This window comes from Acartia tonsa, chromosome 7 (genome assembly GCF_053477335.1).
Source record: "Acartia tonsa isolate MP-2025a chromosome 7, ASM5347733v1, whole genome shotgun sequence".
Lineage (NCBI taxonomy): Eukaryota > Metazoa > Arthropoda > Copepoda > Calanoida > Acartiidae > Acartia > Acartia tonsa.
The window spans coordinates 23,301,964-23,321,578 of record NC_137266.1 but is presented as its reverse complement, the minus strand read 5'-3'; the positions used below and the strand labels follow the sequence as shown (position 1 = coordinate 23,321,578).

Below are 19,615 nucleotides of genomic sequence, written 5' to 3'. Positions count from 1 at the left end.
ACTAACAGTGGCTATTTGTAGAATTATAACAAAAAAACTGTTTTGATATTGAACAAAAATTTTATGATAAAATTTTAAAAAGGAAGATAAGTTGATTTTGTTTAATCTTTTACACGAAGTTTTGTTGCAATCTTTAGAAAGAAAGTAAACTTTTTAACAATATTATCATTTTTTAAACTTTTATGTGCAAAATTACATAATGTTAAAAAAAATAAGATATTATTTTAGCAGCAAAAAAATCTTAAAATGTTTTTCAGTTTGTCAATTTAACTGATAAACATGAATTAAAATGACAATAATACGCTGATAAATTAAATTTAATTTAAATCTTACCGTTAAGAAATAATTTATGTATGTTATGATCATATGTTTTTAGTTGTGTTTCTCCTAGTGGCCTGTTTTAAATATTTTTTTTATTTTCTAAGAGGGTGGTGGTACCCTCCCCCAAAATGGTTAAACACCTTTCAAAAATACACACAGTAAAAGATACCTTATCGGTCCAGTTGACATACAGACTCACATAGATCCTGTTACTCTATTATAAGCAGGGAAAAGGGAATGTGAAGCTGACAAACAATTATAAAGGAAAATTTCCCCACAATCCCCTTCTCTTTTTTCTCCCCTTCTTACTCACTCTCTTTCAGTTACATGAAAAAAAACAAGCTATTCTATAACCTTACTCCTACAAAAAAAAATTTCACGGCAATTTCAATTGGAATTAATTGGCTAAATAGCAGCCACTGGTTATAAGGATAACTAATGCAGTTATATAAACTAGGAATATTTTAGACATTCTTTTGTAATTTTTGGATCAAAGCCTAATATTTTTCATAAATTTAATATTTAAATTATTATTATTTAAATATGATATTTATTTCTAATAAATTTACTAATAAATATTTGACTATTAATTTTTTTCTTCTGATATTTGATTCCTTAGAAATATTAGCGCCAGGGCAGTAATGTTGCTGGGAACTGAAATTGGCAGCGGGCACCAGCCTCCAGGTGACCAGAATGAACTTCCAGGTTTAGGCATTCCTTCTCGTTAGAGTTGACTAACCTGAAAAGAGAAAAAAAAAATCATTTACATGATTAGTATCTATTTTTTTCTAAAATAAATTACGAACGGCTACTCTCCTGAAGGCCCTTATAGGCACTTGGGGGAGAGGGATTGGAGAAATGTTGATCCACCATATTTTAAATTTTTTTCTTGAATTTTTACTCTTTTAACATCAAATTTTTATGTTACAGAATCATCCTATTTATCTGATTTTTGGATTACTGATTCCTAGGACAACAAAGTACAATGCTATAAGCAATGCATCTTTATAATTAAGTCCTAAAAATAAAATTGAACACAGTAATAGTGTCTGACTGATTATGACGTAACAAAAAAAAATAGCCAATGAGATGCCACTATTAATTTTACCATTAATCAATAACGGCCTCTCATTGGCTAATTTTTTTTTGTTACGTCATAATCAGTCAGACACTATTACTGTGTTCAATAAAATTACGTAATTAACAGTATTCTGTATTTAAGCAGTTTTCAACCAATTTACATATTGTTTAGACCTTTATTCTGTGTATTCAGTTTTGACACTCTACAATTTATAATGTTCGCTTATCCTACCGTTTCAGAGCTTCACTTTTATGGAGGTTGCCATCTTTAGTTGTTGTAACATTGCACTTTTCAGTAAAAGAAACATAAATTTATTATGCAATATATTTTTTTGCATAATTTGAAACTTTTATAAGATTGAAATTTAATTTAGAATAAAAAGAAAACCCGAGGTTGAACAGCCGCTGAAGTAAAAACACCAAAAAACTACTATTTAGCTGCTAATAATAACAACTCACCGCATAAATTCATAGCCATAAAAATTTGCAAATTTTCAGCTGACTTTATTGTCAACTTGTCTAATCTAAAATGTCGTTATAAAAAGGAATCTTAAGAAATAACCAAGGGTATTCATACCCAATGATAATAAACAAAAACAATCTTTATGTAGATTAAAGTTATCGATTGAAAGGTTTATATCCTTTAATTGGAACCATTAAAATTAAAGATGATTAAAGTCCCTCAACAGATTATGACGTCATACGATAGATTAGCCAATTAGAGGCCAATATACACTGTAATTGACCAATGGTAAAATCTATGCTGGCCTCTCATTGGTTATTTTATCGTATGACGTCATAATCTGTTGAGGGACTTTAATCTTCTTCTCATGAATTTTTATTGAGTTGGATTGGTTGGTTCCATACCATTAAAATTTAAAGTGCCCAAAGTTTTGTACTCAACGAATAAGTTATAAAAGTTTGGGTACCACTTCAATGTCCCCTGCATTGTAAACAATCCTCAGCCATTGGCAGCCTAAACTTTGCGGCTGCCGAGCCCTTACAAATCTGTGTTATAAATGTGTGAAAATATCATCTGTTTTTCCTTATCAATTTAGTTACAAAAGGCCCAGATAATATATAAGAACGGATCAGGGATCTAAAGTGATAAGACAATGGCCGATAAATATACCCTATTCTCGCAACCATTCACGCAACTCATTACTATGCACAGTTAGGACTTTTCAGACAAAAGTTGTGCAATCTAAGGGTTGGTAGTCGGTTGTATATTACTTAACTAAATTTCCATCATTGGGCGTTAGAGATTTGCATCCAATTACTAGCGGATGATGCCCTTGGGTTCTATAGATGATCACTTGAAATTGAATAAGAATCCATCGTCAATTAGGTAACATAAAAATAAAATTATGTGTTAATATAAAATTATTGATACATATAATAATATTGTCTGACAAAATGTTCTTATTGTTGCACTACATATAAACACAGCTGTCCTTGCTTGTTGACATAAAAAATAAATAAATGACAAAATTGTATGTTACAAGTCGATATATGATAATGTAGAAATAAATATATCAAGAATATTTATTTTTTGTCACATATAAATGGGCGAGTACACAGGGAAGGAGAGGGGGTATTTCATTCTAACCCCTTGGCAAATTTAAGGAAGTCAGGGGGGTGGGATTAACAATTTATTTTTTAAAAACCAGCCCTTCCCCCTTACCCCTATAAGACTTGTTCAGTGGAGAATTTACTACCTCTTCCCCTTTAAGAAGGAGGTTGAGTTAAGAACATTAAGTCTTTTTCCTCCTTCACCATCTGCAAATCCTGTGCACGCCCTTAGTCCTAACTAAAGAATAATACTTTGGTTATCATATTATCCAATATTATTTTTATATACAGACAAAAGTCTCAGGGAGGAAGAGAACATTGGACTGTTTATTATACTAGTCCCCAAAGTTTAATAATAACGTTTTCTTATTTGCTGGCATAACAATTTTTGAGACTTTATTGATTTTTATTTAATCGATTCATAAAGATGAGTGTCCAAAAGTTTCAACCACTAATTGTAGTTCTAAAAAGGGGTAATTTTGTGTATCATCAATGGGGATGTACATCAATTTATCGGCTATTGCCTTATCCCTCTAGATCCCTGCAGAAGTCTATATTTACAAGCTTGTGTATTATTAATATTCATTGCAATTCCTTTTACATTTTTCTTTACAGTTTTCTATTATATACATTTTACACACAGTACTTATTGAACACTAAAAACCCCTCTTCCTTATTTTCCAAATACAACTTATCTGTCTGTCCGTCAGCCCGTCAATCTATCCATTTTTCTTCCGTCCACAATAATATCATTTTATCTGCTTTTTAAGATAGACTGCTGTTTTTTTAAAGATACTTCTTGCAAAAAATAAATGATGCTGTGAGTATTGGTGCAAAAAATGGGGACATGATTCCAGTGACGTCAAATTTTTCTTTTCCGAAAAAGGGAAGGGGGGAAGAAAAAAAGAGATGGGAGAAAAGGGGGTTTTCCCCATCTCTTTTGAAGAGATTTTCTTCCCCCCTTCCCTTTTTCGGGAAAGAAAAATATGACGTCACTGGAATCATGTGCCCATTTTTTGCACCAATACTCACAGCATCAAAATAAACTAACACAGGTCGTCAGTCAGGCTACAACAGCTATTTCTAATTTGATATGTGAAGTTTTTGAGATTTTTTTTCCTCACCACTTTGTTTTCAAAGCGTAACATCTGCTCTATAACTCCCTTTGTGATTCGCTATCAATTAAAGTTTTCATCCTTGTTTATAGTTAGATTTTAAAAGAATATAAGATCCCCTTTTTATTGCTATACCATAATTTTAGGAAACAAATGAAAATAATCCCTTTTAATACAATCTGTTCCACCGAAAGGATTAGCCCTTTCATTTTGACAGAATACATGTCATTCAATATTTATATGCAGGGTCTATTTCGATTAATATCATAATTTGTTAAAACTCAAAAATCTGGGATAGGGGCAGCAATAATGAAATAAATAGTAACAGGACTTTTTTTTAAAATGTACATTAAAAAAGTCTTCAAAATAGGCTTAAAAATATAAACTAGGCAGAAACATGATTCAAACCTCTCAACTAATTTTCTATTTAAAACTAGTACTTTTTTGTTATTTTGTATCTTAAAATTGATTTACGCCTTAAAAAGTAAGTGCACTTTTTTAAAATTAAAAGACAATTTTATTAATCTCATTGACAATCGCGGAAAAAAATATGCGTTTGTTCATTGATTTTACACATAGTACAATGAAAACCCCTACTTATTTTAAGACTAAATTAATTTCTGGTAAGCAGTTTAGTCTTTTTCTTCGTTTGCCTAACCATATGCAGGGGCTTTATACCTGCAGTTTCCTAAACCTGATCATACTAAAAAAAAACTAACCATTCCTTTATTTCAATTTCATAAAATTTCTAATAAAGGGGGGGGGGTCGAATCAGTCCTTAACTAGGTACTTTGTGTGTAGCTCCGTATGTAGTACTAGAGTTGGCTCAATATAACTATATCGCTATTGGCTAGTTTTCTATAAGTACATATATATTTATCTATTTCTCAATAAATAAATTTTTCTCCCCCGCCATTACTATCTAAAAGAAAGAAGTAAATATTTATTAATTTATTTATTTATTCAATGATTTTAAAAAGATTTTTTCAATTATATTTTTTTCACATTACCATCACCAAAGGGTTAATATGATTAAAATTTTAGTTTTAATATTTTAACACAAAGGAAGTGTCGCCACAATCGAATTCTTTTAAAATACAGTTTTCTTAGATTTACTCTATTATGAACGTATATTATTTAATTATGAAATAAGGATTAAATACTTCAATGGAATTTAAATATCTACATGAAGTGAAAAACTTAATTCATTCCATAAACAAATAGGATAAAGGTCTTATCGCTTTGGTCAATGAGAGTTTAATGAGGATTATTGGAGCACTATGAGTTTTAAACACTTTACCATTGGAAGACTCGAGCTCATTTATAGACATTTATTTCCTATATAGATCTGTCATGGATCTTGATGCAATAAAGCAGGCTGCTTTGTTAATGTTAAAAATTAGAAGATTTCATTAAATAAAAGTAATCGCAAATATACTTAGTAAATAAAGAAGGATGCTACGCTTTCTAACATTTCTTAGTTAAGAGCTAACCGTTACGGACGGACCGACCCTAATTATAGAAAAGTTTCGCATTTAAAAAGAGTAATTGGTGCAATTCTGTAGGAAATACATATAGTTAGCATATATTAGGGAGATTTCAAGTTTTCATTTCAGTATTCTCTCAAATTAAAGTATAAAATTTGGATTAACTCCATGATGACTTGGGGGTTTCACAAGAATAACCAAGGAGGGAGGGATCAATGAATGTTAAATTAATATTCATCTTTTTCTTTTTCCTAATGTGTACAGGTATCCTAAGGGATTGATCAATATATGTGTATCCCAATTATGATAAACACAATAACCCTTATATAGATTAAATGAGACAGCATAAAGTGGAATCAATAAAATGACATTATACTATAAAGTTGACCAATGAGAGGCCAGTATACACTGTAATTGACCAATGGTAAATTTACACCGGCTTCTCCTTTGTTACTTTATCGTATGACGTAATTTTTTTGGTGCCACTTTACGCTGTCTCAAATTAAATTATTGGGAGAGGAATAATAAATTTGCCAACCTTTATTTTTAAAAACTTTAATTGAATGATGTAGTATCGATAATATGTCAACTCAAATAACTTTTTATTAAATTTCATATAGACGTAGAATAATAATGTAGGTACCTCTTAATACATGCTTCTCTGTAAAATAGAGTCGTATCGATCCAAATGATAGCAAGATTTTTCACTACAGACATAAAAACAGATAGACATCCTGTTATTTTTATATGTCTCAAAAAAATAAATTTGAACATAGAATTATTCTTCATTGTACTATCCACGCATCCCGTGAAATAATAGAACTAGATTAAATATAGGACAATAGGTATAAGAAGGAAAGGAAATTCTTAAATTAAAAGGATTAATATAATTAAGAATTTTGCAAGCTAGATTGATTGTGATAATGTATTGTCTAAAATAGATTTTCAGTAATTGTTTTGAAAAGATTTCGATTCAAATTTAACAAACAAATTTGTCTCTTTGGGCTGTTATTTTTTTTTATTTCCGTTAGCACGTTACTTAAGAAGACAAATTTCCTTGCTTAAATTTATTTGTGAACAAATAAATCATATCGCTACAACTTTATTTTAAAGCAAACAGAGAAATTTTTCATTTCTAGTCAATCTCTATAAGAATAGAGCTAAATGATAGAGAGGCAACAAGGAAAACAAGATCAATAAAAGCAAAGCTCTGAAACGGTAGAACAAACGAATTTTTGGAGTGTCAAAACTAAATAAAGTTAGTTTATACTAAAACGTTAAAAATGTTTTCTATTGCCCTTATATATACATATATTATTTTTTGATATTTTATAATTAAAGTTGGGGGAAATTCAATCAACAGATAAAGATTGTTTAATTAATGCATTGCATTGGTTGTATTCAAATACCAATAAAAATATATGTCGTGGTATCTACTACAAAGATCTGACCTTCAATTAATTTCATCAACCATCTTCGAAGTAAAATTCAGTATATAAACAATTAAAATTTATTTCCAGCCCTTATAATTTTGCGGTGTCCTATCACACCCTTTCATTAAAAAAAATCATATAAATAGCTTTTTTATAATGTTTTTTTAAGTTCCACTTTTGGTGAAAGGAAAAAAGCATCTAGTTTCTTACATCTATTCTCTAGAACTATATTGTCTCTTTCTAGCTACCCAACATTTTAATTTAGAGGATTTATATAACTTTACATTTTTACAGATTAACTTGATATTATTTTTAGTTTTAATTTATCAAACTTTGAATTTTTATGGACTCAAAAGATGCACTTATCCTATTATATAAAGTATAAGGTTTTTTTCTTTGTAGCTGCATATTTTAGATATAAACTAAGCTATTTTCTATGCTTCGCCCTTAGCATCTAGGGGCTCTATTTTCTAAAGGACATGGAGACTGCATAAACATAGCCAAAAACCACAATGATACCTATAAAAAGATTCTCTGAAATGGAAATCTCAGTAGTCATTGAAAATTTAAGCTTCAGACAAAAATAACCTTACTACTTTACCTATTGAATTGATGTAAGTCAATTGCTTTTGGTATTTCATTTTATTAACTGTTAAAACGATATTAGATAAATTTCTTATGTATTACTTCTTTAATTTTACAGTTTATTACTATATTATATTGCTATCATTATCTCAGTAGTGAAAATCAAGGAGGTAGGGGACATTGGGCTGTTTATTACAAAAGCCCCCAAAGTTTCATAATTTCGTTTTCTTTTTCATTAGTCCAACAACTTTGGGGAACTTTATTATTTTGATTGGTTTGTTTATGAAATTGAGTGGTCAAACGTTTCAACTAATAATTGTACAGAAGTGTTAATTTTGTATATTATCATGGGGGATGTACATCATTTTATCAGCTATTGCCTTATCCCTTGGATTCTTGAGTGAAAATATAGTTCATATTCTAAAGTTTACATTTTGACCAATTCTATTAAATTTTATCGAGAAAAAAATAAACGACACAATTAATAACTGAAATTTTTATCTGTGTACTTTCCCATAAAAATAATTTGACCCACAGTTTATGTTGTTTACCCCCCATTAGCTCTTATAATATAAAAACAAGGATGACAACATCCATAAGTAGCGAAGCTCAAAAATTATGGATGGATATCCGGCGAAAATAAACTATGTTGCAGCATACAAAATATGAAAGTATTCAATCCCTGAAAATTTCAGCCGTCTATCTTGAACAGGAGTTGAGAAAATTATAAAACTTAAAAATGTAGGATTCGATCTAGCACCTCAACCAATTGACGAATCTTAATGAAACTTAAAATATGAAGAATGGTAACAAATTAAATTCCTAAAATTTCAGCTCTCTATATCTTTTATAGGCGCCGAGAAAATCACGTTTCCCCCTTTCTGTCTTAGACGGACGGACGGACATTTCGAATTATAGAGTAGCTTCACTACTAATAATGGATATATTAAAACATTGCGTCCATTGTTAGAGGGAAATATTAAATTTTATGTCGTGGTTTTATAGACCATTAACCATTATAGAAATTGAATAAAAGCATATTGCCGCATTAGCCTTCATATAAAACAATATCATAAGTCTAAAAAGTTTGTAATAGTATTAATATAATATTCATATCAAAAATAAGCAAACAAAAAAGTATCAAGAATATTAAGATTTTAATATTCACAGCCAAATCTATGACACAATGTAGAAGGTTGTATGTTTCTCCGTTTGAAACTTAAGATCTCGGTAACCGCTGAACTGATTGGGCTCGCCGCTCTACTCTTCAGGGAATAAACATATAAAACAAGACATATTCGAACAAATTAATTAATGTAACTTTAAATTTGTCAAAGCATTTGATAATTTATAATGATTATGCTAATGTCGTATGGGTGAGTTGCACTTGGACTGGACAGTCAACTTGTCAACTCAAGGCCAGACTCTTGGTCCTTCACCTCATACCCGTGGTACAGTACATTACAGACAACCAACTCTCTGTGATGCACGACCTTTGTCTGAGAAGTCCTAACTGTGCATGGTAACGAGTTGCGCTTGTTTTGGGCCAAGGCATTCCCCCCACTCTAACTATTTACGTCGCGCATTTGACATAGTAGCAGTGGGAATCATTTTTAACGTCTTTAGTTTTTGATGCGGTGTCGGACCGAGATTCGAACCTATCACCTTCCCGACGACGAGCGAAGGCGCTACGTGTTGAGCCACGGTCGCGGGTTATTTATAATGATTAACTTTATAAATAAAAAAAAACAAGCTGCACTTACTTTTAAAGTCTTTAGTATAGACAAAGAAAGCTTATGAGTGGCTGCGTCATTTTGCGTCAAATTAGATGTGGGTAACACAGGGAAAAAAATAGATTTATAATGTAGTGTGTTCTTGGGTAAAACAGTAGGTAAATCAACAATTTCATTGGAAAAATTGTAAACAAAAAACCTTTTAATTTAAATGTTTTTGGTGTATTTGCCATAAACTTATGGTATGTAAAACAAGGTATCTAATGGAATAAGACAATGGTCTATAAATTGATGTACATTCCCAATGATTGTACACCAAATTACCGCTTGTGTAGATTACAATTAAACGTCGAAACGTTTGAACACTCAACTTTATAAACCAACCAATCAAAATTCAATCAAAAAGAGGGATAAGACAATGGCCGATAAATTGTTTTACATACCAAATGATGATAAGCAAAATTATCCCTTCTGTAGAATACAATTATTGATGGAAACGTTTGGACACTTAACTTAATGAAACCATCAATAAAAATTCAATAAAGTCCCCAAAGTTATCAAAACAACAAATAAGAAAACATTAATATAAAACTTTGGATACTAGTGTAATAAACCGCTAAATGTCCCCTGTATTCCTGATATATATATGTACTTAATCTCTCGTACTCAGACTAGGATAGGTTAAGGATTAACTAAATAATATACTTGCTCATGCTAAAAGCGAAGTTATTAAATCTTTAATATGTGTACGTCAGTTGTGAACAACGCTAGAAAGGAAGGGACAGTAATAAATGGACTAATAGCTTTAACATTTTAAATAATATATGCTATATAAAAATAAAGAAAGCAAGACTTTTTCATCATAATTAAATATTGCAGAGTCTCATTTTTTATAACTTGCGGTTGCACCGCCAGCATATAGGGAACCTGTAATCAAATTGGTATAATTAATGCAGAAAATAGCCCAAAAAGCCCACCAAGGCATAATACTAAAATTTAAAGTCTAAATCCTTCCTTGGACCTATATCAAGATTCATTAAGTAGGAAAATTTAGGAATAGTTATTTCTCGTATCGTATTATAACGGCTTTCTGCGGATATAGAATGTACAATTATAAGATTAAAACTAGTTTTTTTAGTCCCGTGGTGCCGAAGGCACCGGCTAAAAAACTAGTTTTAATCTTATGATTGTACATTTCTATATTCGTAGAAAACTGGATATAATACGATGCTAGACATAGTTTTTTCGTATGGATGAGAACCGGTTCCTATCCACCGGATTCGAATGAATACGAGAAAATTTAATTACTTTTTTTCTAAAGATTAGCTTCATTGGACCTTGTCGTTATTGTTTTTATACCATATAATACTAAAGATTAACAATATGTCTTTCTTTTGTCGGAAAAAAAACGCATTTTGGTATTATTTCATTAGCTATGTATAATTTACATATGTAATCATTTTTATAAGCAAAGCTTCTCTATCAATATGTGTGTCAACCCAGAGAGAGAGAGAGAGAGAGAGGACAACGAACTGTTTATTACACCAATCCCCGAAGTTTTATAATGACGTTTTCTTATTCGTTTGCTTTATACTATTTCATTAAGTTAAACCAATAATTGTAATCTACAGAAGGGATAATTTTGTTTTTCATCATTTATAGGCTAGTATCTTATACCTTTAGATACCTTTTTTCTGTCACTTTCCTTCTTACGAAAATACCACCTTCGTTTCATAATAACCATTTATAAGAAATTCCAATTTTTAACATTTTTTGTCAAAGGCATCAAAATGAAGTAACCCTCAAATTCCTTTTTTTCAGGAAAGAAAAGTATTTAATTAATATGAGGATTCTTTTTATTTTGTTAAGAAAATTAAATAATCATTACAATAGATCAAGAAACATAAAGATTAAATATTTTAGTTAATTAAAAAAGTTGTATAGATTCTATTCATAATTTTGATTCAAAGGTTTTAATGAACAGTAGTGATTACGGCGTTTGTCCTTCTGTTCTTTAAAATCTAAGCACATACCATAGTTTTATATGTGTTGAAATTTCATTCTAGTACAATCATTAAAAATAAACATAATTAACTTTAAAAGCGAAGCTTTTCTATAATTAGGGTCGGTCCGTCCGGAAAAGATAGCTCTTTTAGTTAATTTAGGCATTTTATAATTGTCCTATCGATTTCAAACTTTGCATGGTGATTCCTGTAGTAGTTAGGTACGATTTAGAAAGTGTAGCAACTCTATAATCATTACAAGAATGTCCTTACGTCCATTTTAAACATGTTGATTTTTTTTACTTTTTTAACAACAAATTTTCATGTGATCTAATTGACCGATTGCTTTGATTTTTGGTATTCTGATTCCTGAGACAACAAAGTACAATGTTATAAGCGAAGCAACTCTATAATCAAATCCCAAAAATGTGAGTATGTCTATAAACTTTTCCTGTATCAAGCAGTTTTTCAACAAATTTACTTCAATTTTGCTTCGACTCTTATACATTTATATTCTGACTATTTAGTTCTGACACAATACAAATGTTAATGTCCGTTTGACCTACCGTTTAAGAGCCTTGCTTTTATGGATATTATCATCCTTGTTAAAATAAGCTTTATTTTCTTTACATTAGCTTTCTTATGAGATGTGCTATAATTTTATTCTTTAAGTGCTATTTTATTGTACTGGGTATCTTGTGTATTTCTCAACTTAGTATACAACAAGGTTGTCATCATCTATAAGTAGCGATGTATAGATACGAACAATGGTTTTAAAGAGCAGACTTGTTTATCATTAAAAAATCAAGAATATATAAAGATGTATTTCATAAAAAAATGAATAAAAACAAGTTATGTTTCTATCTATCTAACAAAATCATGAAACTTTTCAAATGTATTTTAGCTGCTTTAATTTGTAGATGTTTTAGCATGACCGACAGACCGACGAATCGAGAAAACATATACAAGAAGGTCATTGACATTGGAATAGAGAATCTTCACAAAAAATGGCTGCCATCTATCTTAAATGGCAGTTTCCTCTTTAATGTTACGGACAGACAGCTAAGTGAATTATAGAGTACCTTTACCACTTAAATCAAGCGTATATACTTTTTACACTTTTGAAATTGTGTGGGATGCACATATATGCTATTTATGTAGGTTATTTGAAAAGCCAAAAATATATGGGTTTGCAACTTGAATATACAAACTACTCATATTTCACTACCATGTACTTTTTTAATATTGAGCCTTTATAAACAGCCAGGAAAGCGTATGTTAAGTACAAATATCTTGGATAGAAGGAAGAAAAATTGGTAATAGCTTACAAGTTGATTCTTAAGCACATAAACTCATTTATAAAAAATTATTGAAACAAGAATGACAACATCCATAAAAGCGAACATTAACACTTGAAAAGTGTCAGAACTGAAAAATCTGAATATAATGAATAAGAGTCAAAGCAAAATTGTGAGTAAATTTGTTGAAAAACTTCTTGATACAGGATAATGTTTATGAACATACTTACATTTTAGGACTTGGTTTGAGAGTTGCATTGCTTTTAATATTGTACTTTGTTGTCCCAAGAATCAGTATACCAAAAATCAGATCAATCGGATAATTAGATCACATAAAATTTGTTGTTAAAAAGTAAAAAATCAAAAATGTTTAAAATGGACGTACGGACATTCTGGTAATGATTGTAGAGTTACTAGGGTGCTAAAGAAGATACTTTGTGTTATAGCAACGAAAATTAAAGTTATGAAAAAATAGAAAAAAATAATCTGTCAATGTTACTTTAAGTATGATGATAAATGACTGCTATCATGTCGCTCTAGGTACCTGAAATTTACATATAGCAATAGCTATTCATCGGTAAAAAAAAGTCTTTTGTTAGAATTGTCATCAATTTTCGGCAAGGTTTAATTATCAAATGGCCAACAAATTATTTTATTTTTTAGGTGCAGTAATACTTTTGTTTTTGCGTCATTTAAAAAAGATTTTTGAAGAAAAACTTTCAGGTTAATATGAAGTCAAAAAAATCTTGCTGTAACTATTCAAATACGCGTAATTGTTCATTATTTTCCGATTCTTTTAATGCAAATATGGCCTTTAAAACATATCAGTTTTATTTTTAATATTGATGTAAATTCAAAAGGCCTCTACTTATAAATTCTTTGCATGCATACGTAAGTACATGTACAGGTAGGCCTAATCTTCAATACAAAAACTTGGCATAATCCTTTCTGAGATCCATTAAAAGTTGAGAAAACTATTTAAATATTTGACTAACATCAAAATTACATAAATTCTGGATCTATTTGTGTGTATTTTCTCAGGAATATAAAAGGATAAGACAATGGCCGAATAATTGGTGTACATCCCCGATGATGATATACAAAAATTCCCCTTCTGTAGATTACACTTAGTGGTTAAAACATTTGGACACTTAACTAAATGAACCATTCAAAATTAAATTAAAGTCTCTAAAGCTGTTAAGCCAACCAATAAGAAAACTTTATAATAAAACTTTTGGGACTAGTGTAATAAACATCCCGTTGTCTCCTCCCTACCTGGTATTTTCTACATAAACATGTGTATAACAAGGATGAAGGCATCCATAGAAGCTAAATTAAACTTTCAATCGAACGGATATTAGTGTTGACTGCAATATTAAATTGAAATGGGTGTGTTTCATGTCGTTCTTTAAATTCATAATAGCATTACATTTTAAATTAAGTAGGATAATGGATGTGTAAAAATTTAGAATAATTTTTTTTAAATTAGTGTGAAAAATCTTATAAATTTTATTAGGCTAGTCTGTGAGTTAGGGTTTCTTAAGTCTTAAAATTTCATAGGATTTACACCATTATGTTTAAAATAGACGTACGAACATTCTGGTATTGAAGATGAAATTGCTATTTTTTCATAAACATCCTGTATTGTTAAAGGAATCCCTTTTTAAAGCTTGAAATCGATTTGACGATTCTAATATGCTGAAATATACTATTAGAGTTATTTAAGACGGACACATGTGTAATGTAGAGAAGCTTGGCTTTTAACAAAGTTACAAAACAGCCTTTGAAAATTGTGGTTTAAACTTGAATACCTACCTAACAATACATCCTAAATCATATCATTTCCCCAAAAAACATTCAATTCACTTTTAAAATTTCTCTCAATATTTTATATTTTCACATTTTACGCTATATGTTTATACACAAATAAAACACTTTTAATTCACTTATAATAGCAAAATTATTATTGACAATTATAATCAATAATTTAATTTTTTCAAATGTAAAAATGTATATTTTTATTATTTTCTTGCCTTCACGCTGATAACGCCAGTAAACGAAACTAACTAAAATAAGGTATCGTGAAAATTTGAGGTATGGTTCTTCTCTGCTCCGAGCTTTGGTGCTTTATTCTCCGTTCAAATATTCACACACACAGCCTCTCGGAGGGAGGGGGGCAGAGGTAAGGCTTGACAAAGGGGAAAGGGGGGGGGGTGCAGGTGGGGATATATATTGAAAGTTAATAAAAAGGTAAAACTTAAAGGATATAATATTCTTTAATTAACATTTTTATTTGGGTAATATTTATTTTAATTTTATAATTAACATTCTATAAAATAAATAAATTTGAAATTTGATTTATGTTGAGTGATTTTATGTAAACCTTAGGTATAATTCATAGATTTATTTTACAAAACGAGTGTAAAGCTTCATGATTATCTTAGGAGGGGGGAAGGGGGGGGGGGGTTCAATTCTTACTTACATATTAGTAATAAAATCCTAAATCTAAAATTTTGATAATAATCACGCAGTGATCCGAAAATCATTAAAGTTAAAGATTATCACTGAGAAAATATAAAATTGCAATACATTATCAAATTTTGTTACAAGGCAAAGATTTTTTACTTTTAGCATCAGTCCGTGTAGAAATGATTGCTCTAAATTTTTAGTTTGCCTCACTGATTTTAATGGGGCAAACTGATTTTAGTGGGGCAAACGTTTTTTAAGAATTCACCTCTGATCGTTACCCTACGCAAGTTATGGTTGTTTTCAAATGGTGATTTTTAATGTTGTAAAAAGCGTAGCTTTTCTATAATTAGTGTCGGTCCGTCCATACGTCCGATGATTTCTGTAGTAGTTAGTTACGATTTAGAAAGCGTAGCAACTCGATAATCGTTACCTTAATGTCCGTAAGTCTATTTTAAACATGTTGACTTTTTAAAAAAAAATTTATGTAATAAAATTACCCGCTTGATCTGATTTTTGGTATACTGATTCCTGGGACAAAAAAGTACAATATTATAAGCAAAGCAACTCTACAATCAAGTCCTAAAAATGTAAGTCTGTCCACAAACATTATCCTGTATCAAGAAGTTTTTAAACAAATTTACTCACAATTTTGCTTTGACTTTTATACATTTATATTCTGATTATTCATTTATGACACTCTACAAGTGTTTGTCCTACCGTTTCGCTTCGCTTTTATGGATGTTGTCATCCGTATTGGATAAAATTTTTGTGGTAATAAAATAAAGTATGGGAACATGTTGCAAAACATCTTTATAACCAGGTCTTAAATTTTAAGTATGTATAAGTAAACATTATATAAAAGTCATTTCTAGAGCCTTACCAAAAAGTGTCTGTTAAGCACTGACCCCCCCCCCCCCCACTCATTCTACTTTTAAAATAACTCTAAATAAGATAGAGGTAGTCTTTTTTCTAAGCCTAACCCCTGTAGGGGTCATTACTATGCAGGGCTTAGACCTGATGTACTCTAACCCAGCGGGGCTGTACACAATATAACTTATCCTATCCTGACCTAGAGTAATAAACAAACAATAACTTTCCCCCCTTCCATACTATAATACAAAGTAGCTTGATGTCTGTCCGTCCGTCCCTTAAGATCTCGGTAACCACTGAACCGATCTGATTCTACTCTTTAGGGTATATACCTAAAGGTCATGTGGTGGTTTTAAGCTATTTCTTGTTTAAATTAAGGAAATACATTTTGATCAAATCAAATTAATCAAAAATTCACAGGAAAATTTTCAAATGATATAGAGATAATATTTTAATTCTTTTCGTTCAATTGAATTCAGATTTAATTCGAGCTCTAGCTATATCTATAATACAAAGTAGAACGATGTCTGTCTGTCTGTCTGTCCGTCTGTCCGTCTGTCTGTCCGTCTGAAGCTTAAGATCTCAGTAACCACCGAACCGATTGGGCTCTACTCTTCAGGGAATATACCTACTGGTCCTGTGATGGTTTTAAGCTATTTTCTTGGAGGGTGGGACACCCCCAACCCCCAAAAAATGAAAAATACCCCCACCCAAAAAAAAAAAAAATTTAACTTTTTCTTTTCAAATCTAAAATACGAAAAATTAGGTTGATCAAACATCTTGGAGCAAAGCCCCTAGAGGCTAGGGGCGAAGCCTCTAGTATGTGTATAATTTAGAATTGATTATTGTAAATTTAATACTGATATGTTGCACGATACATATGTAATCGTACATTAGCTGAAAGGACATAAACAAGGATGACAACATAAATAAAAGCCAAGCTATGAAATCAAACAGTAAATCAAACGAACATGAAAACTAGTGTCGGTCATTCTTTTTTTATGACTAGCGGCTTCGCCACTAGCCTCTAGGGGGCTTTGCCCCAAGAGGTTTGATCAAACCAATTTTTCGTATTTTAGATTTAAAATAAAAAAGAAAGAAAAAATTTTTTTTGGGGGGGGGGATTTTTTTTCGGGGGGGGGGGGGAAGGGGGTTAGTCGACCCCAGTCTTTTAATATTAGTTTTAAAAGAAAATTTTTTTTTGGAGGGGGGTATTTTTCTTTTTTTGGGGGGTTGGGGGTGTCCCACCCCCCAAGAAAATAGTTATAAACCTTCCCGGGACCTATGAAAAGCTACCCTGTAAAGGAGATCCCGATCGGTTCAGCGGTTAGCGAGATCCTTCGCTACAAACAAACAGACACACAGACAAACAAACAGACAAACATACAGACATCGTTCTTGTATTATAGATGTACTAGCGGCTTCGCCCCTAGCCTCTAGGGCTTTGCTAGGTTTGATCAACTTAATTTTTCGTATTTTAGATTTAAAAAGAAAAAGTAAAAAAAAAAATTTTTTTTGGGGGTGGGTATTTTCATTTTTTTGGGGGGGTTGGGGGTGTCCCACCCCCCCAAGAAAATAGCTTAAAACCATCACAGGACCAGTAGGTATATTCCCTGAAGAGTAGAGCCCAATCGGTTCAGTGGTTACTGAGATCTTAAGCTTCAGACGGACAGACAGACGGACAGACATCGTTCTACTTTGTATTATAGATTATCCCTTCTTATTGAAAGGTTTCGCGATTATTTTAATATTTTTGCATATTCTTCAGTTTTCTTTTCTTTCTTTGACAAGTAAACATCTGCTTTTTTACTTAATTTGTCAGTTTGCTCGTTTTATGTTATTTTGGCTTCGCTATCCTAGTTACAATACCAATTCTCTGACTATTTGATATTGATTTCGATGTATGTAATGTAAATGGATATAAAATACGTGGATATAGAATAGGTGGATAAATTGCTAGTGGAAAATTTATTGTCAATTTTGGCGCTAATAAGGACATCAATTATTAGTCAGTTCATTCATCTAGTAGGATTGGAAGGGATGGGGTAAAGGGAGAGGATGGTGGGTATCGTAATTTTAGCCAGTTGCGAGTATCAATTTATCAGAGTACATGAGAATCTGGTGCAACATCCAGGTATTTATATTTCGATTGTAATGGCAGAATCAGCATATTGATAAATCTTATTATTTTATTCGTCTGATTCATGATATTTAGGTCACTAAAAAACTATATTAGCCGATCATTTGTATTGTTTAGAAGCGGAACTACTTTATAATTGTCCGTCAATGTCTGCAACTCTTATTTGTGATTTTCGCAGGTGTTATTCAAGATAGACGGCTGATTGCCAATACCAATGAAGATACAGTTTGTAATTTTTATCGGTTAGTAAGTCATTATAATAAAACATAAATATTGAAAAATATAAGAATTCATCTAACAGGTTTCGTGATTTTTTTCACCAATAAAAAAAAATATTTCTGTTAATATTCTGTTAATGTTCAGGCAGTTTTCTTTGAATGAAAAAAAATTTAAGTAAAGCTTCGAATACGATTAATTTCCATCCATTTTTAACTTTCTATGTGATTTTTCTGAATGTACAAAACATGTTGTTTCATAAGAAGATCTGTCTTAAAGTAAAACAATAGAGGAGAAAGAGGTTAAATAACTGTTCCATCCCTAAGGATCATGTGCCAACTTTCAATTGGGTCTTTAAATATCAGCCAATAGCGTTGTAAATATTAACACAGCCAAGTCACCACAAAAGGCAGAAAAAAAATTACTAGCTGACGAAAAAGGTCACCAACACTGGATCCAGGTAAATGTCTGGGTTATACAAATATACATCTATACTTAATATTCATTCTCCCTGTCCTAAAATGAATAACAGTCTTTATTAATAAAGAGTGCATATACAAATATATATTTCCATGCATTGTATAATAAGCCAATAATTCAAGTGTAATACAAGTCTGATGCTAAGATAACAATATGGGAGTTATTTTTAGCAAAAGACAAAATTAATATGAAATCTATCGTTAGAGAGCATCTCTTAAAATATCAAAACCATAAAATAATCTATAACCAAACTACAACTTTTCTTAGGCTAGCCTAAGGATAACAATCTTCTAAGCCTTTAATTTAAAAAAAATGTGTTAGACTAAAGAAATCCTAAGTTCTAGCTGGTAAAAGTTTTTTTTTAGGATTTGGCCAGTTGACTTCTCTAAGCTTTAACAATCTATGTGTAAGGTTTTTAAATTGTTTTTGTTCCGTTCAGCTTTGTTATTCTTATGTAAAAAGATGCATAAAAACAGCCAAAAACATGTTTTAGGAATGTGTTTTACATATCTAAATGTATTATAAAACAGTAGTTTGCAATTTATTTTAAAGCTAAAATTCATTTGTTACGCTAATCCAATTCTTACAATAAGAATAAAGAAAAAATAATGAATAAATTATCTATATTTCTCAGGGATATAAAGGGATAAGACAATGGCTGATAAATTAATGCATTGTATTGCATATCCCCAATGATGATACACAAAATATTCCTTCTGAAGATTACCATTTATGGTCAAAACGTTTGGACACTCTGTACCAACAAATCAAAATTCAATACAAGTTCCAAAGTTGTTAAGCCAACGAATAAGA

General features: G+C 30.8%; 1 protein-coding gene across 1 annotated transcript in view; it reads right to left on the bottom strand.

Moving 5' to 3' along the window:
* Window positions 1–14,673, bottom strand: part of LOC145324211 (limbic system-associated membrane protein-like) — a 123,666-nt gene extending 108,993 nt beyond the window's left edge. Inside the window, exons 1-2 of the mRNA XM_080166834.1 lie at window positions 14,443–14,673; window positions 938–1,060 (exon numbers count right to left, since the gene is read on the bottom strand). Coding sequence (XP_080022960.1) covers window positions 938–1,036 — 99 coding nt within the window. The 5' untranslated portion in view covers window positions 1,037–1,060; window positions 14,443–14,673. The remainder of the gene's footprint in view (window positions 1–937; window positions 1,061–14,442) is intronic.
* Window positions 14,674–19,615: the final 4,942 nt, after the last annotated feature.